At 53.6% G+C, this 26,032-nt stretch overlaps 1 protein-coding gene across 1 annotated transcript; it reads right to left on the bottom strand.

The window, feature by feature from the left end:
* Positions 1–298: 298 nt before the first annotated feature.
* On the bottom strand, positions 299–25,011 carry LAPTM5 (lysosomal protein transmembrane 5). The gene is made up of 8 exons (XM_010976108.3): positions 24,844–25,011; positions 9,807–9,900; positions 9,019–9,095; positions 7,316–7,450; positions 6,502–6,624; positions 5,228–5,323; positions 3,043–3,135; positions 299–1,728 (listed from the first exon to the last, which is right to left on the bottom strand). Exons 1-8 carry the CDS (start codon positions 24,928–24,930, stop codon positions 1,639–1,641), a joined length of 795 nt encoding a protein of 264 aa, XP_010974410.1. The 5' UTR covers positions 24,931–25,011; the 3' UTR covers positions 299–1,638.
* Between the last annotated feature and the right edge of the window lie 1,021 nt (positions 25,012–26,032).

The raw sequence follows: 26,032 nt of genomic DNA, 5'->3' as shown, positions 1-26,032 counted from the left end.
GGTCACCCGAGTCCCCAGCACCAGTCCTGACCCCAGGGGGGTGTTGTCCAGGTGAGTGGAATTCATGCCTTATCTGGGAGACATCAGGGTGCCCATGATTTGTGATCAGAAACAGTGCCAGGTCATGACACTCCCTAGCTGGACATGGCCTCTGGGAGTTTCTGGATGAACAAACAGTTGCGCGTGCGCATGTGTGTGTGTGTGTGTGTGTGTGTGTGTGTGTGTGTGTGTTGGGGTGATGGATGTTGCATTCCCAGCCTTGTCCACACACCGTATTTTAGGAATCATGTCAGCCAGAGAGAAGCGAGGTGCTGCTTTATTGAAACTTCTTCCCCATCACACAAAGCAATGACACAAGGGGTGTTGGTGGGGACCCCCTGGCACAGCCCTCTCCCTCTGTACCCCCTCACAGGCCCCAGAGAACCTGCCTCCATGCCCCTCTCTCCGCCCTTGGGTCAACCCCCTCAGGAACCCCGGCTCCGAGGGAAGCAGGCGAAAGCGTGCGGGGACCAAAACCTTCCCTACGGCCACCACCAGCACGAGTCCCTGAGGCCAGGTCTGTGCCCACAAAGGGTTTGCCTGTTTTGACTGAGCTAACCTGTGGATTTAGTCCAACAAATGGATTTGCCTGGTTTCAGGGCTGAATTTCTGCTTGACCACAAGCAGCTGGGAGAACAGAGTCGCCTACAACTGAATGGGCGATGGACAGGCCTGCCCGTGGGATGGGCTGACCGCTTGGTACTAGTGTTGACCGCGGTGGAGGCGACCCATTTCCAGAACCCATTGCTCTGTGACCACACTGGCCACGTGTGACTGGTTGAGGGTGACAACTCTTCAGCGAAACTATTGTACGTTTGAAAGGGTTGTTGGATGGCTGAGACAACTGTGATTTCCTGGGACAAGCCCTTGAATGACAGTTTGGCAACTGTCTGACTGAATTTTCATTGAATTAACAATTATTCAGGACTCAGAAGTACTGAACTGACCAGAGCGGGCAGCCGGTTATTGGATTAGATTGAACTGAACAGTTTGGGGGCTAATTTGATTTTTTTTATTATTGAATGTTATCACCATTCTAAATTAGCTGACAGCTGGCTGAATTAATAATTGTTTAAACAAGCTGTTGGAAGAAACTGGACCTATGTATTTGGTGAGGAGGACTAATATATTGGTGATTACTTGACTAAATTACTGTGTGAACTGACAACCATTTACAAACCAATGCAACGGACTGTTGTTGTTTGACCAAATGACTGTACAAATTACTTTCACTGGACCGACAAGGGTGTTTTTGATTTGTCAGCCACTTGGTAAAACTGGTTGAGAGTTGTTTAACCAAACTCACTGACTTCAGAATGACCAATCATTTAAACCCATGTCAGAGCTGATCAGAAGAAGCCGAGTGCTATTGGACTGAATTTTTGAGAGACCCAAGGAGTCATTCAGCCTAAAGGGGTTGACCCAATTGTGAGCATCTCCCAGGCCCCACAGGAAAAGCAGGCCAGCAAGGGGGACACAAGCAGATTGTCCTGAAGTCAGCCAGGTGGTTTACCCAGGCCACAGGGGCCACCAAAGCGAGGAAGCAGATCGCGAGGCAGCTCCACCCTTCCCAGCCCCAGGGCTGGGGCCTGGCGAGCGTCACACCTCTGAGTATGGAGGTGGTGCCAGGCCCCCCTCCGGAATCTTGTATGGCAGAGACACGGCTTCCTCGTAGGACGGCAGGACCACCTGGGAGGGATAGAGAGATGAGGGCTGAGAATTGATCAGATGGGACCGCCATCCCAACCTGGGGTCAAGGGGCTCCAGCCCCCACCTCTAGCAAAATGATGACAGTGATGATGACGAGTGTGCCTTGGGTGCTGACTCTGTATTAGGCATTGCAGGCACAGGGCAGGTGCAGTGTCTGCTCCTGTAATGGACAGACTTGCCTTTGCCTGTTCAGCATTAAGCCCCCTTGTTTTGATAACCACACACCATTTTCCTTGGGAGAACAGTTCTCAGTCCACGGGCTTTCAGAACTGGTCCTATCCCTCAGATCCCGGGGAGGATATGAGACTGGGGCATGGTTACTCAGAGTAGAATTTCATCCCCCCGACAATTGTAATTAGTTTGGGGATAGGCTTGTGACCCACATTGGCCCAATCAGACATGCTCCTGGGATGCCTTTCTTTCTGTAGGGGTTGCTGAAAGGGTGGGATATCAGCCTAGGGATTTTGGCAGCTATTTTGCCACCACGAGGAAAGGGCTGTCTGAAAATGGAGCAAACACTGAGAAAAGTCAAGTCAAGAGATGCAGAGGATGAGATCACGTCTGGATGTCAGGCTTTGGCCAGGCCTGAGCCAGACTTACATTGGACTTTCAAGTTCTACAAGCTAATAAATTCCATTTTTTTACATAAGTGAGATTGATTGGGTTTCTGACACTTGCAACCCAAAAAAAGTCTTGACTAATACAAGCCCCATTCTACAGATAAGGAAAGTAAGCCTCCAGGAATTTAAACCAGCTGCACTTTTCCCATCACTTCCCCAGTTAGCTGCTTCTAAGTGCACCTCATCCCTCTGCCTGGAAAGCCCCTTCCCCTTTCCCAGCTAACTTGTACCAACTGACAGTCCAAGACTTGGTCAAGAGTCACCTCCTCCAGGAAGCCTTCCCTGACACCCCAGATGAGGCTAGTGGCTTCTTCTGTGCTCCCATTGCCCTGTGTGCTTCACACCGAGTTGTAATTAAATCTCTGCATCTGGGTTCACCCTTGACTATACTCTCCTCCAGGATGGGGTGGCATCTTAGTTTTCTCTGCACCCCCAGGGTTGGATATGAGGCCAAGAAAGAGTAAGAGGCAGAAAATGTTCAATGCATGCATGAATGAATAGAATCCTAGACAATCAGAGTAGAAATAGATATTCACATTTCTTCTGGTCCAATCCTCAAGTTACAAGTGGAGAAATTGAGGTTGAGCAAGGGAGAGAGAGAGATAGACCTGCCCTAAATGACACAGTGAGTGGCAGAGCTGGGACTTGACCACCCCTCCTCCAAAAGGCTCACCTTCGACAGCATCTTAGAGCCGCTCCTCCCCTCGGCCGAGTTCATGTACCTTATGAATCTGTAGCATTTCCACACACACTTGAACATGTAGACCTGGAAAAAAGGTCCAGGTCAGGCTATGCCCGGTGAGCCTCCTTCTCACTGCCCCAGCACGCCCCAGCAGATGCCGGGCACTTCCTGGGGGGGCCCTCACTCACCCCTGAAGGCAGCATTCTGTCGCTGCTGCTGCTCAGACCCCTCTTCTGGTGGGAGGAGCCTCACCTGCCAGTCCCAGGTATTCCAGGTTTTTCCCATTTCACTGCCCCACAGACTCAGCACAGGAAGAGGCTTTTTGGAGGCTCCGGGCCACCCTCCAGCCTCCCTGGCAATAGCCCTGCAGATCCTACTTCTCCACACCCACCGGGGACCAGAAGCTCACGACCTCCTGTGGGGGCCCCGCCCATCTTGAGACAGACCTGACTGTGGGAAAGATTTTCTTCAAAATTGTTTATGAGGTGTTTTTTCAAAGCCAATTACCAGTGTATGCAGTAGTATCCTGTTTATAAATGGAGAAAAATTATATGCACAGATGTATATATCTGTCACATGACATAAGCAACTGCTTTCTCTTGGCAACTGACGTCAGAATTGGGAGATTTCCAGGGCAGTGAAGTGATGTCCCCAAAGGTGTGTTCAAGGAACAATAGCCAATATTGTTCCTCTGCCCTCAAACTGCCTCCTAAGAAAGGAGAGCGGGTTCTGGCATCTAGAAGGTCTCTCGTTTTATGGAGCATCATGATGGGGATTTAAAGGAAGCAGAAATAAATACAATCCATTTTAGAGAATGAAGTATGAAGGGCCAGGGAAAAGCAAGTAGGTGGAAGGTGGCCAGTGAGGCAGAATGGGGGGCACAGAGACAACCAACCCCCACTCGATGAAGATAAAAAGTAGGAGAGGAACGGGGGGCACGGAGTTGTATGGTGGGTTCTGGGCACTTTTTCTCTAGCAGAGTGAATGATGTAAACCCCCACGTTGGTGCCCCCAAGCCTTCAGGGAAGTTCTCACTGTGCATCCCCAGTGCACTTGTGCTGGGTGAGTCCTTTGAGGGAAGATTACAAGGAGTAAAGCCATTCCCAGGTTGGCATCAGGTGAGGGCAGAGACTGCTCAGGCCCTCAGGTGAAAGGAGGCAGTGACCTCTGGTTACACCACCCGCGTGAAAAGACGGGGCAGAACTGCACCCAGATTTCAGCACTGCTGCTCTCTGAGTGGCGGTGGACGGTGGGCTGATTGTCTTCCTTCTGCTCATCTGTAGTTTCAAAATGTCTACAGTGATCATGTGTTACTTTCACAATCAGAGAAGAACACTTTTAAAAGCCCTTCCTTGTCTCGAGTCGACATCAGCCTCTCTGCGGCTTCCGGCCACAGGGCCCTGTTGTGGCCCCTAGAAGCCCCAGGAGAGAGCCCTTCGGGTTTTTGGAGACGGTGATCGTGTCCTCCTTGAGTCATTTCTTTCCCAGGCTGAATTGCCCTCCTTTCTGTGACTCCTTCAGGTGGCAGAGATTTCCTGCCTACTCACCCCACTATTGTGCAGCTATTAACACTCTTCTGTCTGTCACCATCTCTCCAAGAACTGGGACCTGAAACGGGACTCTATCCTCTGGGCCTGACTACGCCAGAGAAGAATAAAACCAATCCCCTCCCTCCTTCTCATCACCAAACTCTAGTACTATGACTTCAGGACTCATCTACATTTTGGTGCCTGAATCGCATAAAACTTTTGACACAGGCAAAGCAAGACTTACGATGTCTCTTTCACAGATGAGCCCCAAGGCCCAGAGAGAAGTGACCTGGAAACCAATCGCACAGCTACTGAAGGGAGAGCTGGGATTCAAACCCAGATCCTTCTGGATCTAATTCCAGACAGAATAGCTCCTCCTTCCCCCGGATCAGGGTCTCTCTGGGTTACTTATTAAGTCCCAAACACCTGAACGTATGTGGTCTTCGCAGATCTCCTTCCTCTAAATCGGGTGCCCCAAGGACCCCACGTGGGGTCAGAGGAGCTGGTGTGGGGAGGGCTGGAGTACGGAGCCAAAAGCAGGGAGGGCAGCAGTAAAAGACATGCTTCCCTGCCTCCTAACAGTCTGGCCTGGGTGGGCCCAGGACAGCACAGCCTCACCGCCGCTCCCGGAGCCGGGGCCCACTCACCTTTAGGACGAGGACAGTGATGAAGGCGACGGAGAAGATGATCATCATCTTGATGAACTGGTTATGAGCCATGCCCTCCTGGCTGGGGAGGTAATTCTGCAACAGATTTGGAGGCCACGTCAGTGCCTCTGGCCATAAGGGACTCTAACAGTGCTCCTACATTGATGAATAAAAGCCGGCCCTTCACACACAGGAACGCTGTGTGGAACAGCCATTATCTTGGCTGATTCCTGTGAGGGGAGCTACGTGCTGCCTACCTACCATCAGCCCCACCTGACAGGTGAGCAAAACAAGGGAGGCAGATGCAGCTGATACCCGACCAGAGGGCCTTTACCTGGCCGGTGCCCACGTCCCCCCGCTGGCAGTGGGCCACAGCATGCCCTTCTCTGGAGGACAGCCTTGGCTGATGGAACCGCCTCATGCTGAAATACCAGGGAGGTGCACCCCCTCCCCTGGGGGCCGCTTACAAGCAGGACTGGTTGGTGGAAGGTTCCTGCTCCAGTGGGACAAATCTGTGGCATTTGCAAATATGTGTGCACATCCTTTGACACTCCCCCCTTCAAAACACAGAGTTCATGTCCCCTCCCTCAAGCATGGGCCAGACTTAGAGGCTCCCTTCTCACGAACAATAGTGTGACCTCTGAGAGCACGTGGCTGTTTCCTCCATGGTCTGTCTCTGATGCTCACTCGGGGAAAGCCAGCAGCCACGACAGGAGGACACTCAAGCAGCCTTATCAAAGGCGCACGTGGTGGGGCGCTGAGGTGAAGGGCCCACCACCGCGCCAGGGAGTGACTCCTTCAGACCTAACCAAGCCCTCAGCGTCCCAGGCCCTGTCCCCATCTCGATGTGACCTCATGAGAGTCCCTGAGTCTGGCCAACCCAGTTAAGCTGCTTCCCAATTCCCAATCCTCAGAAACTGTGTAAGATAATAATTTTTTCTTGTTTTAAGTGACTGTTTGGGGATCAGCTGTCAGACAGCAATAAAAAATGAATACTATTTCTGCAGAGCAATTCACGCTCACACTGGAATCTGGCAGGGCTACTCCTAAAGTCACATGTCTGCCTGGCTTCTTCCCTTTGTCTGACCTGCTTCCCTCCCTCCTTTCAAGTTTCTTTCTGAGACCTCTTCCTCAGTAAATCTCTCACACAAGAATCCTCCTCCCAGCTCCACTTCTAGGGAACTCAGCCTAAGCACTGAGGCACAGAGAGGGGAAGCAACTTGTTCAAGGCCACACGGCCAGGTGACGGGAGTGGACCCTTGGCCCGGACTTACCATGTGGTTCATGGACTTGAAGTTGAGATAGGTGGGCACTTCCATGTAGGAGCTACAGAGGGTCAGGATGCTCAGGCAGAAGTCCAGCAGCTGCAGGGTCATCAGTGGGAGCTTGGAGGGGCTCTTTGGCAGAAGAAGACAGACCAACAGGTCAGCCCCAACCCAGAGGCCCCTGGTATTGTGGGGCACACAATGGGCCCCCAACCTGAGAGACTGTCAGCCAATCTCTGGTCCATGGTACCCAGAAAGAAATGGATGCCCATTTCTCAGACATTCACACCAGGCTATTACCAGGGTCCCCTGACTCCCAGAACAGGGGCCTCCAGTGATACAGTTCCTTGATCTCTTCAAGGACCACAGTCGGAGAAAGCAGCTCTGGGGGAGCTGTGCCAGTGATGGGCGCCAGCCTCGTGGGCACTCCCACTGCAGATGCAGTCACAGGCTTTAGCCATTTTTACCTTCCTTTCTTCAACTTGGTTATAAAGGAGGGACAAAGCAGGGGCTGGGGATGGAAATGGGACACGAGCCCTTTCCCATGGTGTAAATTCACGCGTGGGAGGCATTTGCTCAGTGCTCACCACGTGCTGAGCACGCTGTGTATACGTTCCTCATTTAATGCTCATAAAGGCATATTGATGAGATGTGATCTCAGACACATTTATAGAAAGAAACGTAGGGTGTACGTGGGGCTCAGGGACTTGTGCAAGCTCGCCAACTAGAAGGGGGCTCTGGGGGCTCCCGCCCTCACCAACCTGAGCCCCACCACCTACCCCGCTGGCCGGTTGTGGGATGTGGGATGGGGCCAGGTACTCACTGCCCGCCTGGTGCTCCGGGAGGCAAACTTGAGGTAGGCAGGCAGCTCGATGTAGGAGCCCAGCAGGGTGAGCAGGCACAGGAGGAAGTCCATGATTTGCAGGGACAGGAAGGGCAGCAGGTACTTTTCTCGGTTCTGAAAAACAAGCCCAGTATGGTCAGGGGTCCCTTGTACAACTGTCCTGTGCAGACTGATGACCTCACGCACCCCTGGCCGGCACCATCCCTCCTAGGGAACCCGGTGCTCTCACAAATCATCTGCCCGGCTTGGCTGAGGTCACCCTGCAGGGATCCACATGCTTTCCTCTGAGTGAGTTCCAGGGTGGGGGAGAAGGTAAGACCCAGGCCCTAAGGGTGAACCGTCCCTGTCTGCAGAGATAAGTGCTCTGGGGGCTCCTGGACCAGGGTCTGATTCAACTCACTCTCAAGAACCCAATGAGGAAGGACTTTGTGTCCATTCTACAGATGAGAAGGGATCAGGGAAGACTTCCTGGAAATGGGGGCACCCGGGCTAGAGCTGGAGAGAAGCAGGAGGGAAAGGGGAGGGTATTGGAAGCAGAAGGGCCAGCATGAGCCAAGGCCCGGAGGTGGGAAACACTTGCGCCGCTTTAAAAATGAGTCCTGCCTCTGTGTAGGCCACACCCAGGGATGTTCAGTCACAGAGAGAGTCCCTAGGAGGCAGAGGCTGAAATCCCTCTCCTTCAACTGAAACCAAGTGACCACTGTGACCAGTATTATTAATGTGTAGGAACCCACAGTTGGGGACAAAATCACAGAAAGGGTGGTTTTGTGGTTTCTCATGTGGTTACCTAAAATCATTCAGGAGGCAGCCAAAATAGCCCAGACTGAATCTCAGAGCTGTCAGGGATGACCTGACCCATCTTCCTAGCTGAACCATTTGCTATTCGGCATGGCACCGGGGAACAGCCAGGAACCACGGTGATCCCACTCTCCCGAGACAGTGGCGTGAGCTAGGAAGTGAATGGCGGCGTTTCGGGCAAGGCGGAGACGTTCCAAACAAGCACCAAATCACCGCCCACCCTGCTGGCCCTGGGAGTGCCAGGCCACCCTCTCTCTGCCCAGGAGGGACTCTATTTCTGGGGCCTGCTTCCGTGGCACTCTGTCGGGTCCGTGCTTCCTGACCCCCTGGGGGCCGAGGGCCAGATGGCTTCCTCTTTGCAGGAAGCTGAACCACAGCCCGTCTCTCTCTGTCTCTCTCTCTCTCATCCGCTACTGGATGGAACTAAGCAGGACGTGTCGGCACCTCCACTCTGCTTCAGCTCCTCTCACTGATGACAAAACCCACTGCTTTCTCCTGTCTCCCCACAACTGCAAATGACCCCTCCTTTTTTCTCTACCGAAATTCCCTCTTGCCATTTGCAGTTCAAAAGGATGTGGGTCACCAGCTAGTTCAGCCCAAGTGTCTGTCATCTGTGGCAGCCACAGCCATCTGTGCCCACCTCGGCCCACGGAGGGTATATTTTATCAGGGAACGGAGGACTCCAGCCCAAGGAATAACTGTAACGATCTCTAGGGTGCAGGTGGTTTCTCCCAAAACACCCACCTCCCACCTCTCAGCATCCAGTGCTGCCCACGTAGTGGGTGTGAACGGGGTGGCGGGGAGAGTGGTGCAAGAGGACAGCTAGAGCTCCCCGCCAGCCCCCAGGTCCTGACTCCCCTTCCCTACCCCAGCCAGGCGCTCACCTTGACCACGCCCATCAGCAGGCTCAAGCTGATGAAGAAGAGCATGACGATGAGCAGGAAACTGGAGATCAGTTCGGCTGAAAGGCAAGGAGAGCAGTGAGCGGCCTGGAAGTGCCTCCCCTGGGAACCCCCACCCAGGGTTCCGAGGACCACACTTTGGAAACTGCCAGTATGGGAGCTACAGCAGGGAACGAGAAAGCCCAGGCCCTGTCCTCCTGCAGTCCTCTGTCTTGAGAGGGGACCAAGGCAGCAAACAACATTTCAGGTAGCCCAGGACGGTGTAACCGCAGGATGGGAGGGCGGCCTGGGGTCTAATGTAGCCAGGGTGAGGTCGGGGAAGGTCTCTGAGGAGGTGGCCCGTGAGCCAAGTGACCAGGAGTCCAGGCAGGGGACCCAGGACAGGGCCGAGCTTGGCGTGGTCTGTGCAGCTGGAGCAGGGGAAAGCGGGGGAGCACGGAGGGAGTTGTGAGGGGTGGCCCGGCAGTAAGCAGGGGCTGGAGCCCACGGTGAGGAGCTTCGATTTTATTCTGACGGCAGCTGTTGACAGGGGTAAGCAGGCCAGCCCTGCTTCACCTTTCTAAGCTGGTTAGGTTTGCCAAGTGCCGTCCTATCTGCTCTCACACCTGGAGACTTTGGTGGCGACCGGGGGAATAGCTCCCTTTGCAGATGAAAGATCTGAAGCTCAAAAAGGACAAGTGACAGGGCGTCAACTCCAGCCTGTCTACCCCTGGCCAGTGCCCCTCCCCTTCCCCCTTCCCCTCCTCCACCTCGGCTTCCCCTGGACCTACCGATCCGGAGGTAGACCGTCTTCGAGAATTTGCAGGAGGCCTTGCCGTGGGCCACTTCCACTGAGTGCTCAATGAACAGCAGTATACTCATGATCTGGGGGCAGAAGAGAGCACTGGTCAGCCAGGGCCTGCCCAGCTCCACCACCAGCCCCTCCCACCCCGACGGCAAGCAGTCCAGGGGCCTGTGAGGACGGGTCCTAGAGGAGATGGAAGCCGGGTCGAGCATCATGGATAAAGTGTGGCCTGTACAAATAGACAGCTGAAGCCCATAGTCCTCCTTCCTCTTTCCTGTTGTGTGAGCTCGGGCAAGTTACTTGACCTCTCTGTGCCTCAGTTTCCCCATCTGTAAAATGAGGCTAACACTGATAGCTACCTAAAGAGATTAATGTGAGGGGTACATGAGAGCGTCCCAGGAGAGCACTTAGAACCACACCCGGTTCTCAGTAAAGCGGTAACTGTGACTTTTGAAGGACAGGTTTGTGGAGTGGAGCGGGGGGGGTGGGGGGACTGAGGGCTGCTGCCAGTGACTGGGCCCCCTCCTCTGTGCCCGCTTTTATAACGACAAGCTCTGTGTATCATGGGATCTTAGTCACAGCATCTGAGCATCTTGGAATCATCAACACAAGTCTGGGAGCATCTGACCCGTGAATCCCAGGGTGCCCTGGTCAACCCCATCCCCGAAGGCCCCTCAATTCCCCCATCTGCAAAATGGAGCTAATGATAGTACCTGCCTCTTAGGGTTGTAGTGTGGCCAGATGGTATAATTCACTTAAAGCACCTGACAAATCATAATCATTCAATCTATGCTGACTATTATTATTTTATTATCCCCTCTGGACTGTAGGTTCCAAGCAGGGAAGGACTGTGTCTCTCTCATCCACTGGTCTAGCTGTTCCATTTGATGAATGAGTAGATGGATGTATGGATGAATGAACAAACCACACCCTCTAAGGGGACCCATGCTAAGAATGAGAGAGAAAAGGCAGATCTAATGGGCTTTGCTGCTTTGGCCCTGGCAATGGCTGGAGTCCAGCCACAAAACTGCAGCTTGAAAGGACCTTAGAGGTCACCTTGCCCATGTCCTCCATCTTCTAATGTAGGAATTCTATGCCTTGCAACCTCTCCTTAAGTGCTTCCAACCACGGGGAACTCACAATCTTCTGTGTGTCCACGTCCCTAGAGCAAGCCTTCTGCCCTTCCCCCACCACACACACTCACTTCTCCAGGCACCACCACACTGAGAACAAGACTATCCCCTCCCTCGTTGTGGCCCTACCTCTACTAATATTGCCTAAGTTTACATTGGCTTTCTAGGCAGCCCTGCACTAGTAACTGATGCTCAGCTGACAAGCAACTAGACATCCACCATCTGTTTCCCCCTTGCTGATTGTGTGGGGTTTTTTAGCTCAGACATAGGTCTCAATTTGTCTTCCTGCCATGTTACATCCTGTTCAGGGGGCAGAAAGGGACAGCAGAGAAGACTGATGAGGAGCTGGGCTCCAGAGTCAGGCAGAGATGGATTTGAATCCAGGTCATTATGCGGCCTTGGGCAAGTCACATTACCTCTCTGAGTTCCCTCATCTGGAAACGTGATCTAAGAGGAATAAATTGCACTCTATTTGCAAAGCACTGGGCTTGGGGCCCAGCGGTGGGTGTTTAGCAAGCATCATCTGCTTTTGGATAATGTGAGCTTACAGCGGGTGGCGGAGCCATCCCAGGAGGAGGGTGCGAGGGTGACTGACAGTGCGCTTGCTCCAGTGGCCCCCTCTACCTGGGGCGGGGTGAACCAAAAAGGGTGGGAGGCAGCTCAGAGCGGAAGGTAGGTGCGGTGGGGGCTGCAGCTGGTACCCACAGGAAACAGCTCTGAGAGAGAAAAGCTGCTTCCTCAACCCCTAAATGCTGGAGCTCCAGCCCCTCTCCTCCCAGTTTCTCCTGTAATGAGGGAAAGAGAAAGGGAGGCAGAGGACAGTTCGGTCGAGGATAGAACAGGGCACCTTGCAAGAAGGTGAGCTCTGGGCTCCCTGGAGTGTGCGAGCGGAATACAGATGAGTCGCATCCAAGCTTAGAAAGGCATGAGTACCTATCAGCCGTAGCACAAGGCTTTTGAAATCCAGAGAGTCCAGGGTTGTCTGAGATCTGGAACGAAGCTCAGAATCAGACAATCCCAACCTCCAGTTGCTGGAAAGCACCTCTGACCACTTATTGCATAAGCTCCTTCTGCTTGTTTTCTAAGCTCAGAGAGGTTAGGTGGCTTTCCCAAAGACACACAGCAAGTTGGGGACAAAGTGGAGACTGGAGTCACAGTGTCTCAGGGTTGTCCTGATGCCTTTCCATGCACCCTACTCCCCAAGACACCTCAGAACCCTGCTAGCCACTCCCCCCAGGGAGCTCAGCTATTTTGATCATGCATCATTGTCAACAGAAACCTCTAAACCCACTCCTCTTTGTTTATTTATTTCTAAGTTACAGACATGTGCTAATGTCCTAGTTTATCATGAACATCATAAAACATACAAAGCAAAAAAATCCAGAGATTAATAAAAACATGATTGAAAATTTTAGAAATTCTAACATTGTCATCCTGAGACCCCAGTGATCACCTTGGGCATCACCCCACTTTGGAGATCAGTGCTAATCCACAGACCACTCGCCAAATCCTCAATTCTGGCCCCAAACACCTCTCACAGCCCTGCCACCATGCCTGCAATCCTGCCATCAGCTTCCCAACTGTCCCCTCCGATCACCCCTCCTGAATATCCCATGACTCTGGAAGGGGAGGGAAGGGGAAGGACATTTGTTCAGCCCAACTCCATGCTAGGTGCATCACCCACACCGTCCCAGTGATCCTCCCGATCCAGTAACTTGTACAAGGCCTCCTAGCTGGTCATCTGCAGGGCCAGGATTCAAACCCAAACCAACAGGCCCTGGATCTGATTCTCTTCCCTGCTCCACTGTCCTCCCAGCATCTCCCAGCCTTCTGGCTCCGCCTGCGCCTACTCCCCTCCCCAGCTTCCAGGAGTGCCCCGCAGAATCAGAGGGGCAAGCACTTCCTCTTCCCTCCCCAGTCTCCTCCACCTCCTGCAGCTTGTGCAAGAAGCAACAGCAGACACTAGAACCATTTCCACTTTTGTAAAAACCACCTGGGTTTAAAACCAGGCTCATCCTTTATCCCACTGCACCTTCTCCATCATCCTGCAGTGGTGAAGGATAATTCTGTCCCCATTCGCCAGATAAGAACCCTGAAGCTCACAGAGGCAGGAACCAGCCCCAGGTCACAGAGCAGGACAACCTTAGAGCCTGACTCAGACCCTCTGCTGGCCCCTAGCCTTCAATGGGAGACATGGAGAAAAATAAGAATCTCACTCCCTAGGAGATGGGATGGAGAGGAATTGACATTTGTTGAGCACCTACTGTGTGCTCAGACCTCTACATACAGACTTGGACCCTGCAAGAGAGGAATCATTTTCCCCATTTTATAGATGAGGAATGGAGGCTCAAAGAGGAGAATTCACATGTCCTGTGTCACATGGCCCAGCTGGGATTTGAACCCTGTTGTCTGTGCTCCCAGGGTCTAGGCTCCACCCAGGGCTGAGTGGTTGCTCAGGCCCAGCGCCTAGTCTCACAGACCATCTGCCCGCCTTCCCTCAGCAGCCAATTCCCTGCCCTGGGTGCCCACGGGTCAGGGGACGGCAGCTGGGGCATAAGAGGCCTCCCCCACTGCCTCACCACTGTGGAAACCTGGCCAGGTCCTGGCTCCTCCCTGGCCTCAGTTTACCCTCCTCCTGTCAATGAAGAGTCACTCCTATTTGCACTGGGATGACTGAACTCCTGCAAACCGTGGCATGACACACTTAGGCTGCCCAGAGTCTCCCACCCCACAGCCACACCCTGCTCCTCAGAAGGCCCTCACTGCTCCACCCAGTCCCCAGTCAAGAGTAGTTCCCAGAAAATACCTGGCTTACCTATAGCGTAATCTGGGAGAGGCCAGGAAATCCCAAGAGTCCAGTTTTTCAGGCCTCCTGGCCCTCACCTTCCCCTCACCCCCCTGGTTTCCACCTGGACACAGTGCCGCCCTCTCCCTGAGCTCTGAGAGCCTGCCTGGGCCGGGACTCATGCCCTCCTGGGACAGGAACAGGGCTCCTCTCCTCCCACAACACCCAGGCAGACGCCATTCACTCACCCACCTGTTCCTCCATCATAGCGTCTTCTCACTGCTTTTTAATTCTGCACGCTGAGACCATGCAGCTAAGAGCTGGGGTGCTGGAGTCACGTGGTCCTGGCTGCAACCCCAACTCTGTGCCCTTGAGCAAGCCACCGACCTCTCTGATCCTCCAGTCTCCACATGTCAGAAATGGGGGTGATAACTGGACCTGCCTGGTGGGGTTGCTATCCGGTCAAATGACATGCTAGCCCAGAGACAGGCGTATGGCAAGCGCTCCGTCCGTGCGCACCATTGGGCAGGTGTTCATTTGCTCCTTCATTTGCTCATCCAGTAAACGCTCTCTGAGCACAGTACGCCTCCTGGCCCTGTTTGGAAAGCCACCGACCCCAGCCTGCAGGTATCGCAGTCCCCCGGGACACGACACGGGACTTGAGAGGGCTCGGGGTCCCTGACTGGGGAGTGATCACTGCTGTCTGGAAGGCTCAGGGAGGGGTCACAAATGGGAAAGCTTAGCCGTGGCTTTGAAAGATAAGTAGGCGTTTTCCAACAGAGAGGAGGGAGAGGCATTCCAGGAAGAGGGAACATCGTGAGTCACGGCCCAGAGGCTGGCAGTACAGACCTAGGGAAACTCTGGGGCAGCAATACCTCTTCCCTGAGACAGCGAATGTCACCGGGTGGGGAAGTGAAACCCAGAGAGAGGCAGTGACTCGCCCAAGGCCACGCAGCAAGCCTGCTTCAGGGCCAGAATCCGACTCGGTCCTCCAGACACCACACCAGGCTCAAGCCGTGTGACCGCATCAGTCCCGGCTGTGCTCAGCCCGCCCCACTGCCACCCCCGCTCTCCACTCCCCTTTCTCACCTCTTCCCTCTGCTTCTCCCTGGTTTCAGTTCCCATTTCCATCCCTGCCAGATCTCTGCTTTCTCAACAACAAATACGACTTCCCTAAGCTGAGTAATGGGGGAAGCGGCCAGGAGGCCAGGAGAGTTCCTTATTTTCCTGGTGGCTCTGAGGAGCAACCAACAGCTCGAGCTGAAATACAGGAGGCAGCAGTTGCAGGAGGAGAGGAAGAATCAAGGATGGTGAGGGGCGGTGGGGGGATGGGAGCACTGTTGAAAAAAGTCGTGGCTGAATAGAACAGAGGAGATGTTGGGCAGGTAGGACTGACCATGGCGACAGTGCTGGGAGCTGGGGACTGGCTATCCTGTTCCTAGGTTTGGCCTGGTGGTAAGTTAGGATCATATGAGCAGTGACAATAGAAGTGACAGTGGCTATGGCAGGGGGTGGTGATGGAGGTAAGGCCAGTGGGCACGCTGGGAAGTGGTGATTAACTGTGACGACCCTACAGCCATGCTGCCACGGCTGATGTCGATGGCAGTGGTGGCAGCACGACATGATGGTGGTGGTGACACCAGATCCCCTGACTCTGGGCTCAAACACCAGTTCCCTGTCCAAGAATGTGGGCCCACCCTCTCAGAGCCCCTGCTGGGCTTAGGACCCACCCTCTCATAAGCAGGCAGGCAGAGACCCACGCTCTGAGCTTTCAGGGGGTAAAATTTACAGAGATCCAATGTTCAGCGAGCACCTACTATGTGCCAGCTGGTGCGTGGACACCTTGCTGTCTGTTAACTCCATGGACTCCTCCTTACAGGTCCCTGAGGCTCACATCTGAGGAGAGAGGAGGGCCGCTGTGTGACGGGGCATGAGGAGTCAGCCCCAGGCTTGCCCTCAACCCTCCCCAACAGTGATAATGTCCTTTACAACAATGGAAATGGGTCCAAAGTGCACACCCTTTCAGGCTGCCTCTTGCCTTCCAGGGCTGCTCCACCCTGACCCTGAATTCTCTGGCTCCCGTGGCCTGCAGACTCAAGGCTCCTGCACACTTAGACATTATTATTATCATCATTGTCATCCATCACCGTTATCACCCCTTCCTTGAAGCTCAGAGCCCTCTACCTCACCAGCCCACCCTGTTTTCCCTGGGGCCCCTTGGGGTTGTCTAGCAGGAGGACCAGAGAAAAGACGTCAGCGGCAGCAGGAAGCTCCCCTCCCCCCACCCCACCCGACACTTCCCGTCACAGCTTATCAGGGGGCAACTGGGTGGGGGCCGCTCCCGGGCCCTGCAGCACTATCTCCCCAGCCACCTCCCCAGACGGCCCCGATACCATCGTGATGTACCTTCCCCTCTCCCAGAGCCACGGTTCAGCTGCTGCCCCAGCCAGGCTGCCCCTCACCGCACCCCTGTGCCCCACCTCTCAGCCAAGGCTGCAGCCCTGCTGGCCTCCCTCCCATCCCGTCCCTCATACTGTCCCCACCATTCTGGCCACTGTATTGCTCTGAGCCTCAGTTTCCTCATCTGTAGAGCAGAGAAGGTCCCAACCACTCGCAGAACGGATGAGGCGACATGTGTCTGCTACCAAAGATGATGCTTCAAAAAGATCGAGGGGCCAGCAGAAGTGCTTGTGTGTGGACACCAACCCATAGTCCCCATTTGTAACAGCCCTGCACTGGAAACAACCCTAATGTCCTTCCCCAGTGGAACAGGCAAAAACATTGTGATATACTCATGCAACAAAACACTACACAGCAAAGGGGAGGTGAGCTGGGTACACACAGCAACACCAAGGAAGCTCACGAACGCAATGCTGAGAGGAAGAGAGAGCACGTCCCTGGGTGGTTCTAGAACCTCATGGGTTGGAAGAAGTCAGTGGAGGGAGCATAATAACGAGGAGAGGGCACCGGGGGCCCCTGGGGTCTGGTCCTGGCCCCTTTCTCCATCTGGGTGGAGGCGACGTGGGTGCTCAGTTTGAAGAAGATCATCAAGATTTACTTACATAAATTATACATCAATAAAAAGTTTACAAAAGTAAAATAAAATTGAGAGTGGCTGCCACCCACTCCGTGTCAGACCCTGGAGATTACGGAGATGAATCAGCCCAGGCCAAACCTGGAGAAGCCTCCAAAATGCACCCCAAGGCCCCAGCAGGTGGGGGTGGGAGCCACCCTGGGATGGGAGGGAAACACTGGGAGCTTGGGCCCCAGAAGGAGGAGCTCCAGGAAGGCTTCTGAGAGGCGGTAATTCTTAAAGAAGACTTCTTCCAAAGGGCAGTGGGAAGGGTGTTCCGGGCAGAGGGAACAGCAGGGGTGAAAGCAAAAGAGGGTGAGATGCATTCAGAAAACTGCAAGAAGCTTCTCTTGGGGAACCGTGGCTTAGGCTCACCGTGGGCCAGGCATACAGGAGGCCACAAGGAAATGGTAGCTGCCAGGTGGCTGGGCCGGTGGAGGGATGCAGATGATGCTGGGGAGACACGTGGTTTTACAGGGATGGGATAAAGAGCACTCCAGGTAGAAGGGACAGCTCATGCAAAGACCAGGAGCTCACAGAGTACACGGTCCAGATGGCATTCGCCAAGGTTCATCACACTGCAGTGTGGAAAGTGCCAGACGGGAGCACTGTGCAGGGAGCAGCTAGCTCTGGCCCAGTGCCCAGGAAAGCCAGTGTATCATCCTCGGAGCCCCTCCCCTGCCTGTGCCTGGTGTGTGACAGCCCAGCAACACCTGCCCTCTGCCCTCTGCCCTTTGACCTTCCAGACCTGCCCCTATTAGAGAAGACAGGATAGCAAGCCTTCCCATGAAGGAACAGGCACTAAGGGTGAAATTTCCGGCCCAGGGAATTCCACTGGCCTCTGCCAGTCTTGGGGGTGGGGGGTGGTCATCTTTTATGGGCACCCATTTGAGGGCTCAGAGTCAGCCTTCAGGCTTGGCCCAAGCCCCCATCATCCTCCATTTCCTGAGTATCTGGAGAAGCACCCTGCATCCTTCAAACTAACCCCATAAAACATCAATTCCCTATTTACCTTCAGGGCAAAGGCTCCCACATGTAACAGGTTCCTATCGCTCAAGCACTTGGGAGAGGCTGGGTCCTCGGAGTTATCAGCCCGCACTGTCATTCTGTCCCCACCTCAGCCTTACAAGGCAGCTTCGGCTATCATTCCCACTTTTCCCCCCATTTCTGCAGGTAAAATCAAGACTGCATCTTCGCATGTGGGTTCTGTTTCCAAGAACAAGGCTCCTCAAATATTACAATTGAACCCCACCCCATCGCTGCCAAGAAGACTGCCTCTCCCCTGACATGGTCTGGAGCAGCGGCAGAGCCCGGGCCACCACGCTAGACACTGGGACTCCTGTTCTTTATTGCACAAGCTTCAAAGTCACTTGGCCTCTCTGAGCCTCAGTTTATTCTCCTGCCAAATGGGGGTTCCAGCAGTAGCTACCATCTGTGTGGAATTCTCCAGGTTCCAGGTGCTTCTCCCACCTGGTTTCCTTTGGGTCGTTGATCCTGCAGGTCGTGGTTATTGGCCCCCAGTTGAAAGGCGGGGACACTGAGGCTGGGGGATGGGGAGGCAAGCAAGCCCTGGGCCTGCAGCAGGGCTGAGGGCCGGAAGGCAGGGAGCCAGTGCCCTGCTCAGCTCTGCACAGCTCCCTGCTCAGCTTCCTGCCTCATCAGGGGTTCTGTGCCCCCCACTTCCCCCAATGAGGTGGGGTCCCCTGAGAGACCAATGCAGGCCTCATAATGAGCTCAGAGCAAAGTCCTGGTTCCAGGCCACTGCCTTGGGCTCAAAATAAAAGCCTCATTTCCTGAGGGGCTCTGGGCCCACCCAGGCTCTGCCCTCCAGGCATGGGGCCCATCTGAGCAGGGGCCCAGCCCCTGCACCAGGGAGGACTCTCCCCTGGGCTGTTGCCTCCCCGAGCTCTGGCCCTCTGACAGCAGGGGCTCCTCCAACCAAGGCAACCCCCAATGGCTAGAACCACCACCAACCTCCCGTTCCCCCAAACCCTCTGCTTCCCTTCCCTTGGGCATGAGAACCGGGAAGTGGGGAGAGGACAAGGCCCAGCCTGGCGTCTGGTCAGTGCTGGCCCACCTAGCACAGGTGACTGGCCACCCTCACCACCAGGCCTACTGCAGCAGGAAGAACCAACTTTACCCCCAGAATGCCCTGCATGCAGACCCCCATTGGCTGAGGGGGTCCAGTGCCCCCTTGAGGGCTCCAACATTTTATAAGATAAAAGGGGGAGCACACTCAAGAGATGAGTACAACTCAGTTCTCACCAGGGCCCCTTGGCTATGGTGCTAGGGAGGGGCTATGATTCCCACCCTCCCCCCACTGGCCTCCCCTCCATCCAGAAAGGGCACAGAACAAGGCCTCTGCCCCAGATGGGGTCATCGGGCGTGAAGGTAGAGGTTCTAACAGAAGACTTAACAGTTGGGGCCTATTTTTAGGCCCCAAACAGATGAGCTCTCGAAAGAGGAGTGGCCCCTGTGTTCCTCTCCCCCAGCCCCACTCCAGGCATTCACTTGCCAACCCTCCTCTCCAGAGGGGCTACATCAGTGCCTCAGAACAACCACCCTTGAGACAGAGACCAGTGGCCCCATTTAACAAATGAAGAAACTGAGGTCCACACAGCAAAGGCACCTGCCTACTCAGAGTTACATCGTGAGTGATGGAGATGGGCCTGGGATCTTTTCAATCCCAAAGAGGAGCAGAGAGAGAGAAGCCACTGGATTGCAGAGGAGGACAGAGCAGGAGGGCTTCCTGGAGGAGGAAGCTTCCTGTGAGCTAAACCATAAAGAAATGAAGACTGGATGAGGGAAGGGGCCTCTCAGACAGACAGGCCACCCCAGGACCATGGCGCCAGGAAAAGAATTCATTCGTTCACTCACTGGCTCATTCCACACACCTGTGTGCCGGTAGCAGAGGCCTAGAGCAAGCCCCTCCCCTGTGTCCTGTGTGACCTGGAGCAAGTCAGGGACCCTCCTGGACCTTTGTTTACTCGTCTGTAAAATGAGAGAATTGGGCCAAGCAGAGATCCATCCTTTTAGCCATGTCACCTGAAAGAAGCCAGGGACTTGGTCCAGTCTTACCCCTGCTGACCTCTCCAGCCTCCCCCATCGCACCTGCTGACCTTCCCTCCCTTGACCCCAGTTCTGTGAACTTCTCAGTGTTTCCAAAGCATCACCTGGCCTCTTCTACCTCCAGGCCTTTGCTGGTGCACAGCCACCACCTAGCATGCCCTTTGTTCCCCAACATTCCCAAGTAAAGTCCTGTTCATCCTCAGTACTCAGGCCTTCCCCCAGAAGCCTTTCCTGAATCCCAGCCTCCACCAAGGACTGGGCTAAGGCTCCTCGTCTGTGCCCTCGCACTGTTATCCATCAACACCATTACCACAGTTTGTCCCTGGCAGGTTGGAACCCCTAGAGGGCAGAGGCCATGAATGAGTCAGGCCCACACGCTGGCCTGGGGCCTTGCGCAGAAAAGAAAGACATGTTTGACAAATGTATGTATATATATGCGTGACTGGGACATTGTGCTGTACACCAGAAATTGACATATTGTAACTGACTGTACTTCAATTTTAAAAATAAATAAATTTTTTGAAAAGACATATTTGAGAACAAATCTGCATCTGAGAGAAACTCCTTTAAATAATAGAAGTCACTTTACTTTTTATTTTCCAATTTAATAAGTAGGACACAAGCACCCAAATAAATAGCATTGGATTATAATGCAAAGGATAAAATAAATTTCCACGAGTCCCTGCAGATACAAATAAATAAACCATTTATTTGTACAAGAAATGAGGAGCGTAGACAAATCTCCCGGGAGGAATTCCAAATATTCCAAACGTTGTGTAGCTACTCTGCCCTTAAGAGGGGGAGCAGAGCTCCTTAGGGGTGGGCTTCGCGTGGTGACTTTCTTCCAAAAAGGACAATATGGACAAGGGGTGAGAAACAGTCACGACAATGGAGAAACCTGACATGCACGACCTCAGCCAGGCGAGCAAGGTCAACAGCAACAGTGACAAGATAAGCCAGAAGCACATACCCTTGGTGGGTTCTGCTGAGAAGGGCATGTTACCTGTGCCACCTTCCTCCCCAGACACATTGCCCAAGTCTAACCATGAGAAAACCACCAGTCAAGTCCCGTTTGATGGATATTTGACAAAATGCATGACCAGGACTCCAACACTGTCAAGATCATCAAGTACAAGGAAAATCTGAAAAACCATCATAGCCAAGAGATAACTCAGGAGGTTTGACGACTGAATGTAATGTGGAATCCTGAATGGGATCCTGGAACAGACGAAGGATGCTTGGAAAAAGCTGAGGAAAGGTGAACAAAGTACAGACTTGAGTTAATAATAGTGTATCATCAATAGTGACAAATGCACTACGTTAATGGAAGATGTTAACAGTCGGGGAACCCAGTTGTGGGGCATACAGGAATTCTGCACTATGTTTACAATTTTTCTGTAAATCCAAAACCGTTCTAAAATGAGAAGTTTATTTTAAAAAGTAGTACATGCTTGGAGGGAGGGCAGAGCTCAGTGGTAGAGTGCGTGCCTAGCCTGCCCGAGGTTCTGGGTCCAATCCCCAGCACCGCCATTAAAATAAATAAATAAGCCTAACTACCTCCTCTGCAAAAAATTAATTAATTAATTAATTTTTAAAAAATAGTACATGCTCATTGTACCAAATATGGAGAATACAGAAAAGTAGAAAAAATTCACCATCCTATAACCCATAACCCAGAAACAAAGTCGCGGCCAGCATGAGCCTCATTTCCTCCTGGCCTTGTTGTGGTATCTCCTGTTGCTACAGCGCTGAAATCACCGTGGATATAAGATTTTTATCGGACAATGCATTTCTAATGGAATTCCAGGCACCTTGGAGAGGAGAGGTCCAGGAGGGAGCTATTTCTGGGCGAAAGGCTCTTCTAGGGTCCCCATCTCCTGCCATTAACTTAGAACAGGCGTGCTCTGTGCTGCCAGGCAAGCCAAGACCAAAGAGCCCGATTTAAGAAAGTCCTCTGACTACCCTAAGTGTGCAAGTTCGGGTCCGCAATCATTCGTGACCCAGGGAATCCACAACACAAACCCAGTGAAATCTTGAGGACGGTCCTCCAGCCATTGGACGTGAAGGTCCTCCAGTAATAACGCCCAGATTACTCAATAGACTGTGGCCCTGTCTCAGGGTGCCCAGGGCTGGATTTAACCCTCCCCACAGGGGCTCAGTCCACAAATAGCTCTCCGTGTGCAGGGCCGTCGCCCATGACTGGCTCCAGATGACGACCAATCTGGGTGATCAACACATCTGGATGGCAACTTCTCTTTTTCCATCCAGATGTTCGAGGCCCTGACCACACACCTGCCACGCGACTGCCAGACCACAGAAAAAGCCCCCAGTCCCTGCCCTTTCTGGGAAGGAGCAGAGGCCTCTCATAGCAGGGGCAGGAGGACGATGGCCCGCTGGAATCAACCAAGGACCCCAGCCCAGGGATGACTGCCCAGGCCAGCAGTACAGCTTCCAAACTTCTCTTCTGTTCTCAATCCTTCTGGTCTAGAACATCCCACGGCTTCCCACGACTCATGCTGAAGATAGTGGTTCTCAACTGGGAGCGATTTTGCTCCCAGGAGACATTTGCAATGTCTGGAGATGTTTTTGGTTATCACAGCTGAAGGGATGCTATTGGCATCTTGTGGATAAAGGCCCAGGATACTGCTAAATGTCCTACAATGTCCTCTACAGTCCCCACAACAAAGAATTCTCCAGCCCCAAATATCACTAGTGCCCTATAGTGAAGGTCCAGACTCTTTAACTTGTCACTCCAAGCCCCTCCCACCCCCTGCTCCCCAACCTAAAGCCTCCACGTTGGTCTGTGTAGGGTACCCTGTACCAGCCACTGTCCTCAGTGTCCACACCTGCTCCTCCCCCAACCTTACTCCCTGCAACCAAACTCTACACCTCTACTAGCAGCACCTCCTCCAAGAAGCCTTCCCTGATCACCTGCCCACACATCCTCCAGCTCTGTGGACAGGAACTAATGGCACTTATCCATGTACAAGTGAGGACCTCAGACAGCACGATCAAGGAGAAACCTCGAGTCACAAAGTCTGGGATTTGCAGAGGAGCCTCCGGGCCAAGCAGCTTGCAAATGGATTTGACTTGGTCTGCCCAGGGATTTCTTTTTTACCTCAAATCAGTCACTAACATGGAAACAGCAGAAACGGTGACATAAAAGCCAGAGTTTCCGGTTTCTCCAAATGTCAGAGGAGCTGCTGCTGCTGGGGCCCACATTCTTCCACCGCAACAATCAGCGGAAACAGAGAGCGGCCACCAGAATAGACCCGGCACGGGCTCCCTGGTCACCACAGGCCCACTTGCCCCACCACACTCAGTAGCACAAGCTGGCTGTCCCCTGGAGGCATGGGAGACCTCAGAGCCAGTCCACAGCCCCTTGCCCGTCACCTTGTAAAGGAAAACATGAGGCCTAAGGGAGCAGCTTGTCAAAGGTCACAGAGCCAGTTAGTGCAGAGCCGGGGTAGGGATCCAAGGGTCTGCTCCCCACCAGAACACCCCTGCTTACACACTGTACTTCCTAGAATGTTGTCCATTCTCTAAGGACTTGGTCTGGGGACAGGCAAGGTGCCATCCACTTCTCTCAGGATCACTCTTGCATGCGCAGAAACTAGGCAGAGCAACCTCTGAGCTCCACCCAAAACCAGGGTCCTGTCAGCTTTACTACAGATGTGTCGGCAGCAGCCTCCGTGCCTGAGGTGTTACTAATAATAAACTCAACGACCTGTCGGGCACTGCTACATGCCTTGTAGATATTTACTCCTTTGAGTCTCACAACAGCTCTATCAGAGAGGTATTATTATTCTCATGCCCATTTTTAGATGAAGAAGTTGACATTCAGAGAGGTTAAGTAAGTGGCCGAAGGCTGCACAGCCAGGAAGTGATGAGGCCAGGATTTGCACACCGGAGTCTGGATCCAGAGGCTGTGCACTGACCATTGAATAGCACTAGCCCTCCAAAGGCTGGGCTCTGGCCGCAGCCCTGCCTGCTCTGCCTGGGACAGGAAACAGATGCAGCCTTGTCTGAGCAGTTTACAGCAGCCCACCACAGCGGACCAGATTTGGGCTAATTTTGAGGAAGCCCTTCCAGGCTTATAGAAGAATTGTTAACCACAGGCCCTGAGTCACCCTGGGAGGAAGGTGTCCGGGTCTGGGGGAGCTGGGTGTGGCTCGGAGCTGTCGGTAGGGGGATGGGTCTGGACAGGGCAGAACAGAGATCCCAATCTTCAGCCACCAAGACAGAGAGAGAGCCTCCAGCCCAGGGGGCTGTAACTCGCCCAGAATCACTCTGAATTAACAGGAGACAAAGGCTCCACAACCAGCTGTGCACACTGGCCTCCAAAGGGGAACCTTTGGGCCCAGCCTGAGCCAGGCAAGTCACCCTGCTCATCCGCACAAGATCGCCTTTTCTCTGGTGGGGAGAAGGACTCAGCCCCCTTCCTCTCCCTGGAAGCACAGAAGGGGGAGTCCCGCTTCTCATCACCTCCAGCGGCCCAGGTCCCGAGGGAGGAGTCGATGCCGTGCCTGCAGCCTGACCCCACATCCTGGCAACATCCCGGCCTGTGTCTCTCCCAAGATTCCTGGCTTCCAAAGCACTTTCACATCGCTGCTCCGCTCGTACACGGATGACCTCATGGTTCCTAACTGTCCCGTTTCACAGAGTCAGAAATTGAGCCTCAGAAAGAATGTGAGCTACATTCACTTAGAACAAGCTCCTCTACTCCCCGCCGATGCTCCACTCCGGCCACTACTGAAGGGTCTCCTTCCTCATTTTTGACAGAAAGGAAAACAGAGGCCCAGAGCAGGGAAGAGACTTTTATCCAGGGTCGCACAAAATGGTGGCGAGCAGCAGTCCTCCCATTGGAGGGGTCTCATTACATCAGGGCCCTCTGTCACACTCAGAAGCGTACACACACACACACGCACACACACAACGTCCCCAGGCCCACCCGCACACTCACCACATGGTAGATGGCCAGGGCGGTGGTGGCGATGCGGACATTGAAGCAGCAGCAGGTCTGGCGGACGGCAGCCGTGCGGGGGGCCATGGTGCTGCCTCCCCTCCTCTGAGGCTCTGACAGGGAAGGAGCCAGGCGCCTGGAGCAGGGCAGAAAAGGGGAAGCTGCTGGCTGCCCTCTTCACTTCCTTCCTGCCCCTCAGACAGACAGGGGCATGGGCGTCACAGCGGGGGTGGGGCAGCTGGGACGGGCCCCAGCCGGCCTGGGAGCACAACAGCGGGTCCCTGCCATGCCCAGGAGAGGCTCCCCTGGAGAGAGCAGACCCTTACACCGTCGGTACCTGCCATCTGCCAGGGCTGGAATTTGAGCGGTTTCACACACATGGCACACTGGATTCTCACCACCATCCTGGGAAGCAGGGACTCTTACCAACCCCATTTCCAGATAGAGATTCAGCGGTCCAGAGAGGTCAAGGCATTCACCCCAAATCACACAGTAGTTAGGGCCTGTGGCAGGATTCAAACCCAGGTCTGTCTGGCTACAAAAACAACTACATCTAGTCTTTCCTACATGTTCTAAGCATGCTCCTGGATTAAGTCCTTGAATCCTCACCTCAACCCTTGGATCCCTCAAAGGGAGGTACTATTATTATCCCTATTTCTCAGGTGAAGAAACTGGGGCACAGAGAGGGGAAGTGATTTGTCCAAGATCACACAGCTAGCCCATGGAGGAACGGGGATTTGAACCGAGGCTTAACGGGTTCTAGAAGCCACTCCCTTAGCACTGGTATTCTCTTCACTCTGCTCCCAGCATCAGAGAGAAGCGTGTTCTTTCTGAACCCTGTCCAAAGCAGGACAAGAATAATTACTAAACAAATCCATCAACCATATGTCAGTCCCTGGGCTTGGTTCCTCGCACAGCTAGGTCATTAATTCCTCACAGCATCTGGGAGACCTGAAGTCAAGCCCTCCTTTGTGAGCCTCAGGGTCCCCTAATGCTGCCGTGCAATCAGAGATTTTTTTCCCCTCACTCTTGGGAAAAGTCAGAGTTAATCTACTGTGACTATTAAGCAAGCTACACTGGGATCTATACTCCCTTCCCAGATGATAAATTATCCATCTGTATTGCAGTAAAGGAAAGAACATGAGGCACTTGCAGAGTTCCAGTAAGAAGTCTGCTCTGTGCAGACACT

The sequence above is a fragment of the Camelus dromedarius genome, chromosome 14 (genome assembly GCF_036321535.1).
Source record: "Camelus dromedarius isolate mCamDro1 chromosome 14, mCamDro1.pat, whole genome shotgun sequence".
Classification (NCBI taxonomy): domain Eukaryota; kingdom Metazoa; phylum Chordata; class Mammalia; order Artiodactyla; family Camelidae; genus Camelus; species Camelus dromedarius.
The sequence above is the reverse complement of the archived record's forward strand: the minus strand, read 5'-3'. Positions and strand labels throughout refer to the sequence as shown.

Bases quoted from the DNA above. Each gene is read 5' to 3' on its own strand.
- LAPTM5 (XM_010976108.3), bottom strand. From the start codon at position 24,930: ATGGCCCCCCGCACGGCTGCCGTCCGCCAGACCTGCTGCTGCTTCAAT. The intron at 9,901-24,843 runs GTGAGTGTGCGG...TTCTGCCCCCAG, and splicing joins CCCTGGCCATCTACCATGTG to ATCATGAGTATACTGCTGTT. The intron at 9,096-9,806 runs GTAGGTCCAGGG...CTTGCCTTTCAG, and splicing joins GACGGTCTACCTCCGGATCG to CCGAACTGATCTCCAGTTTC.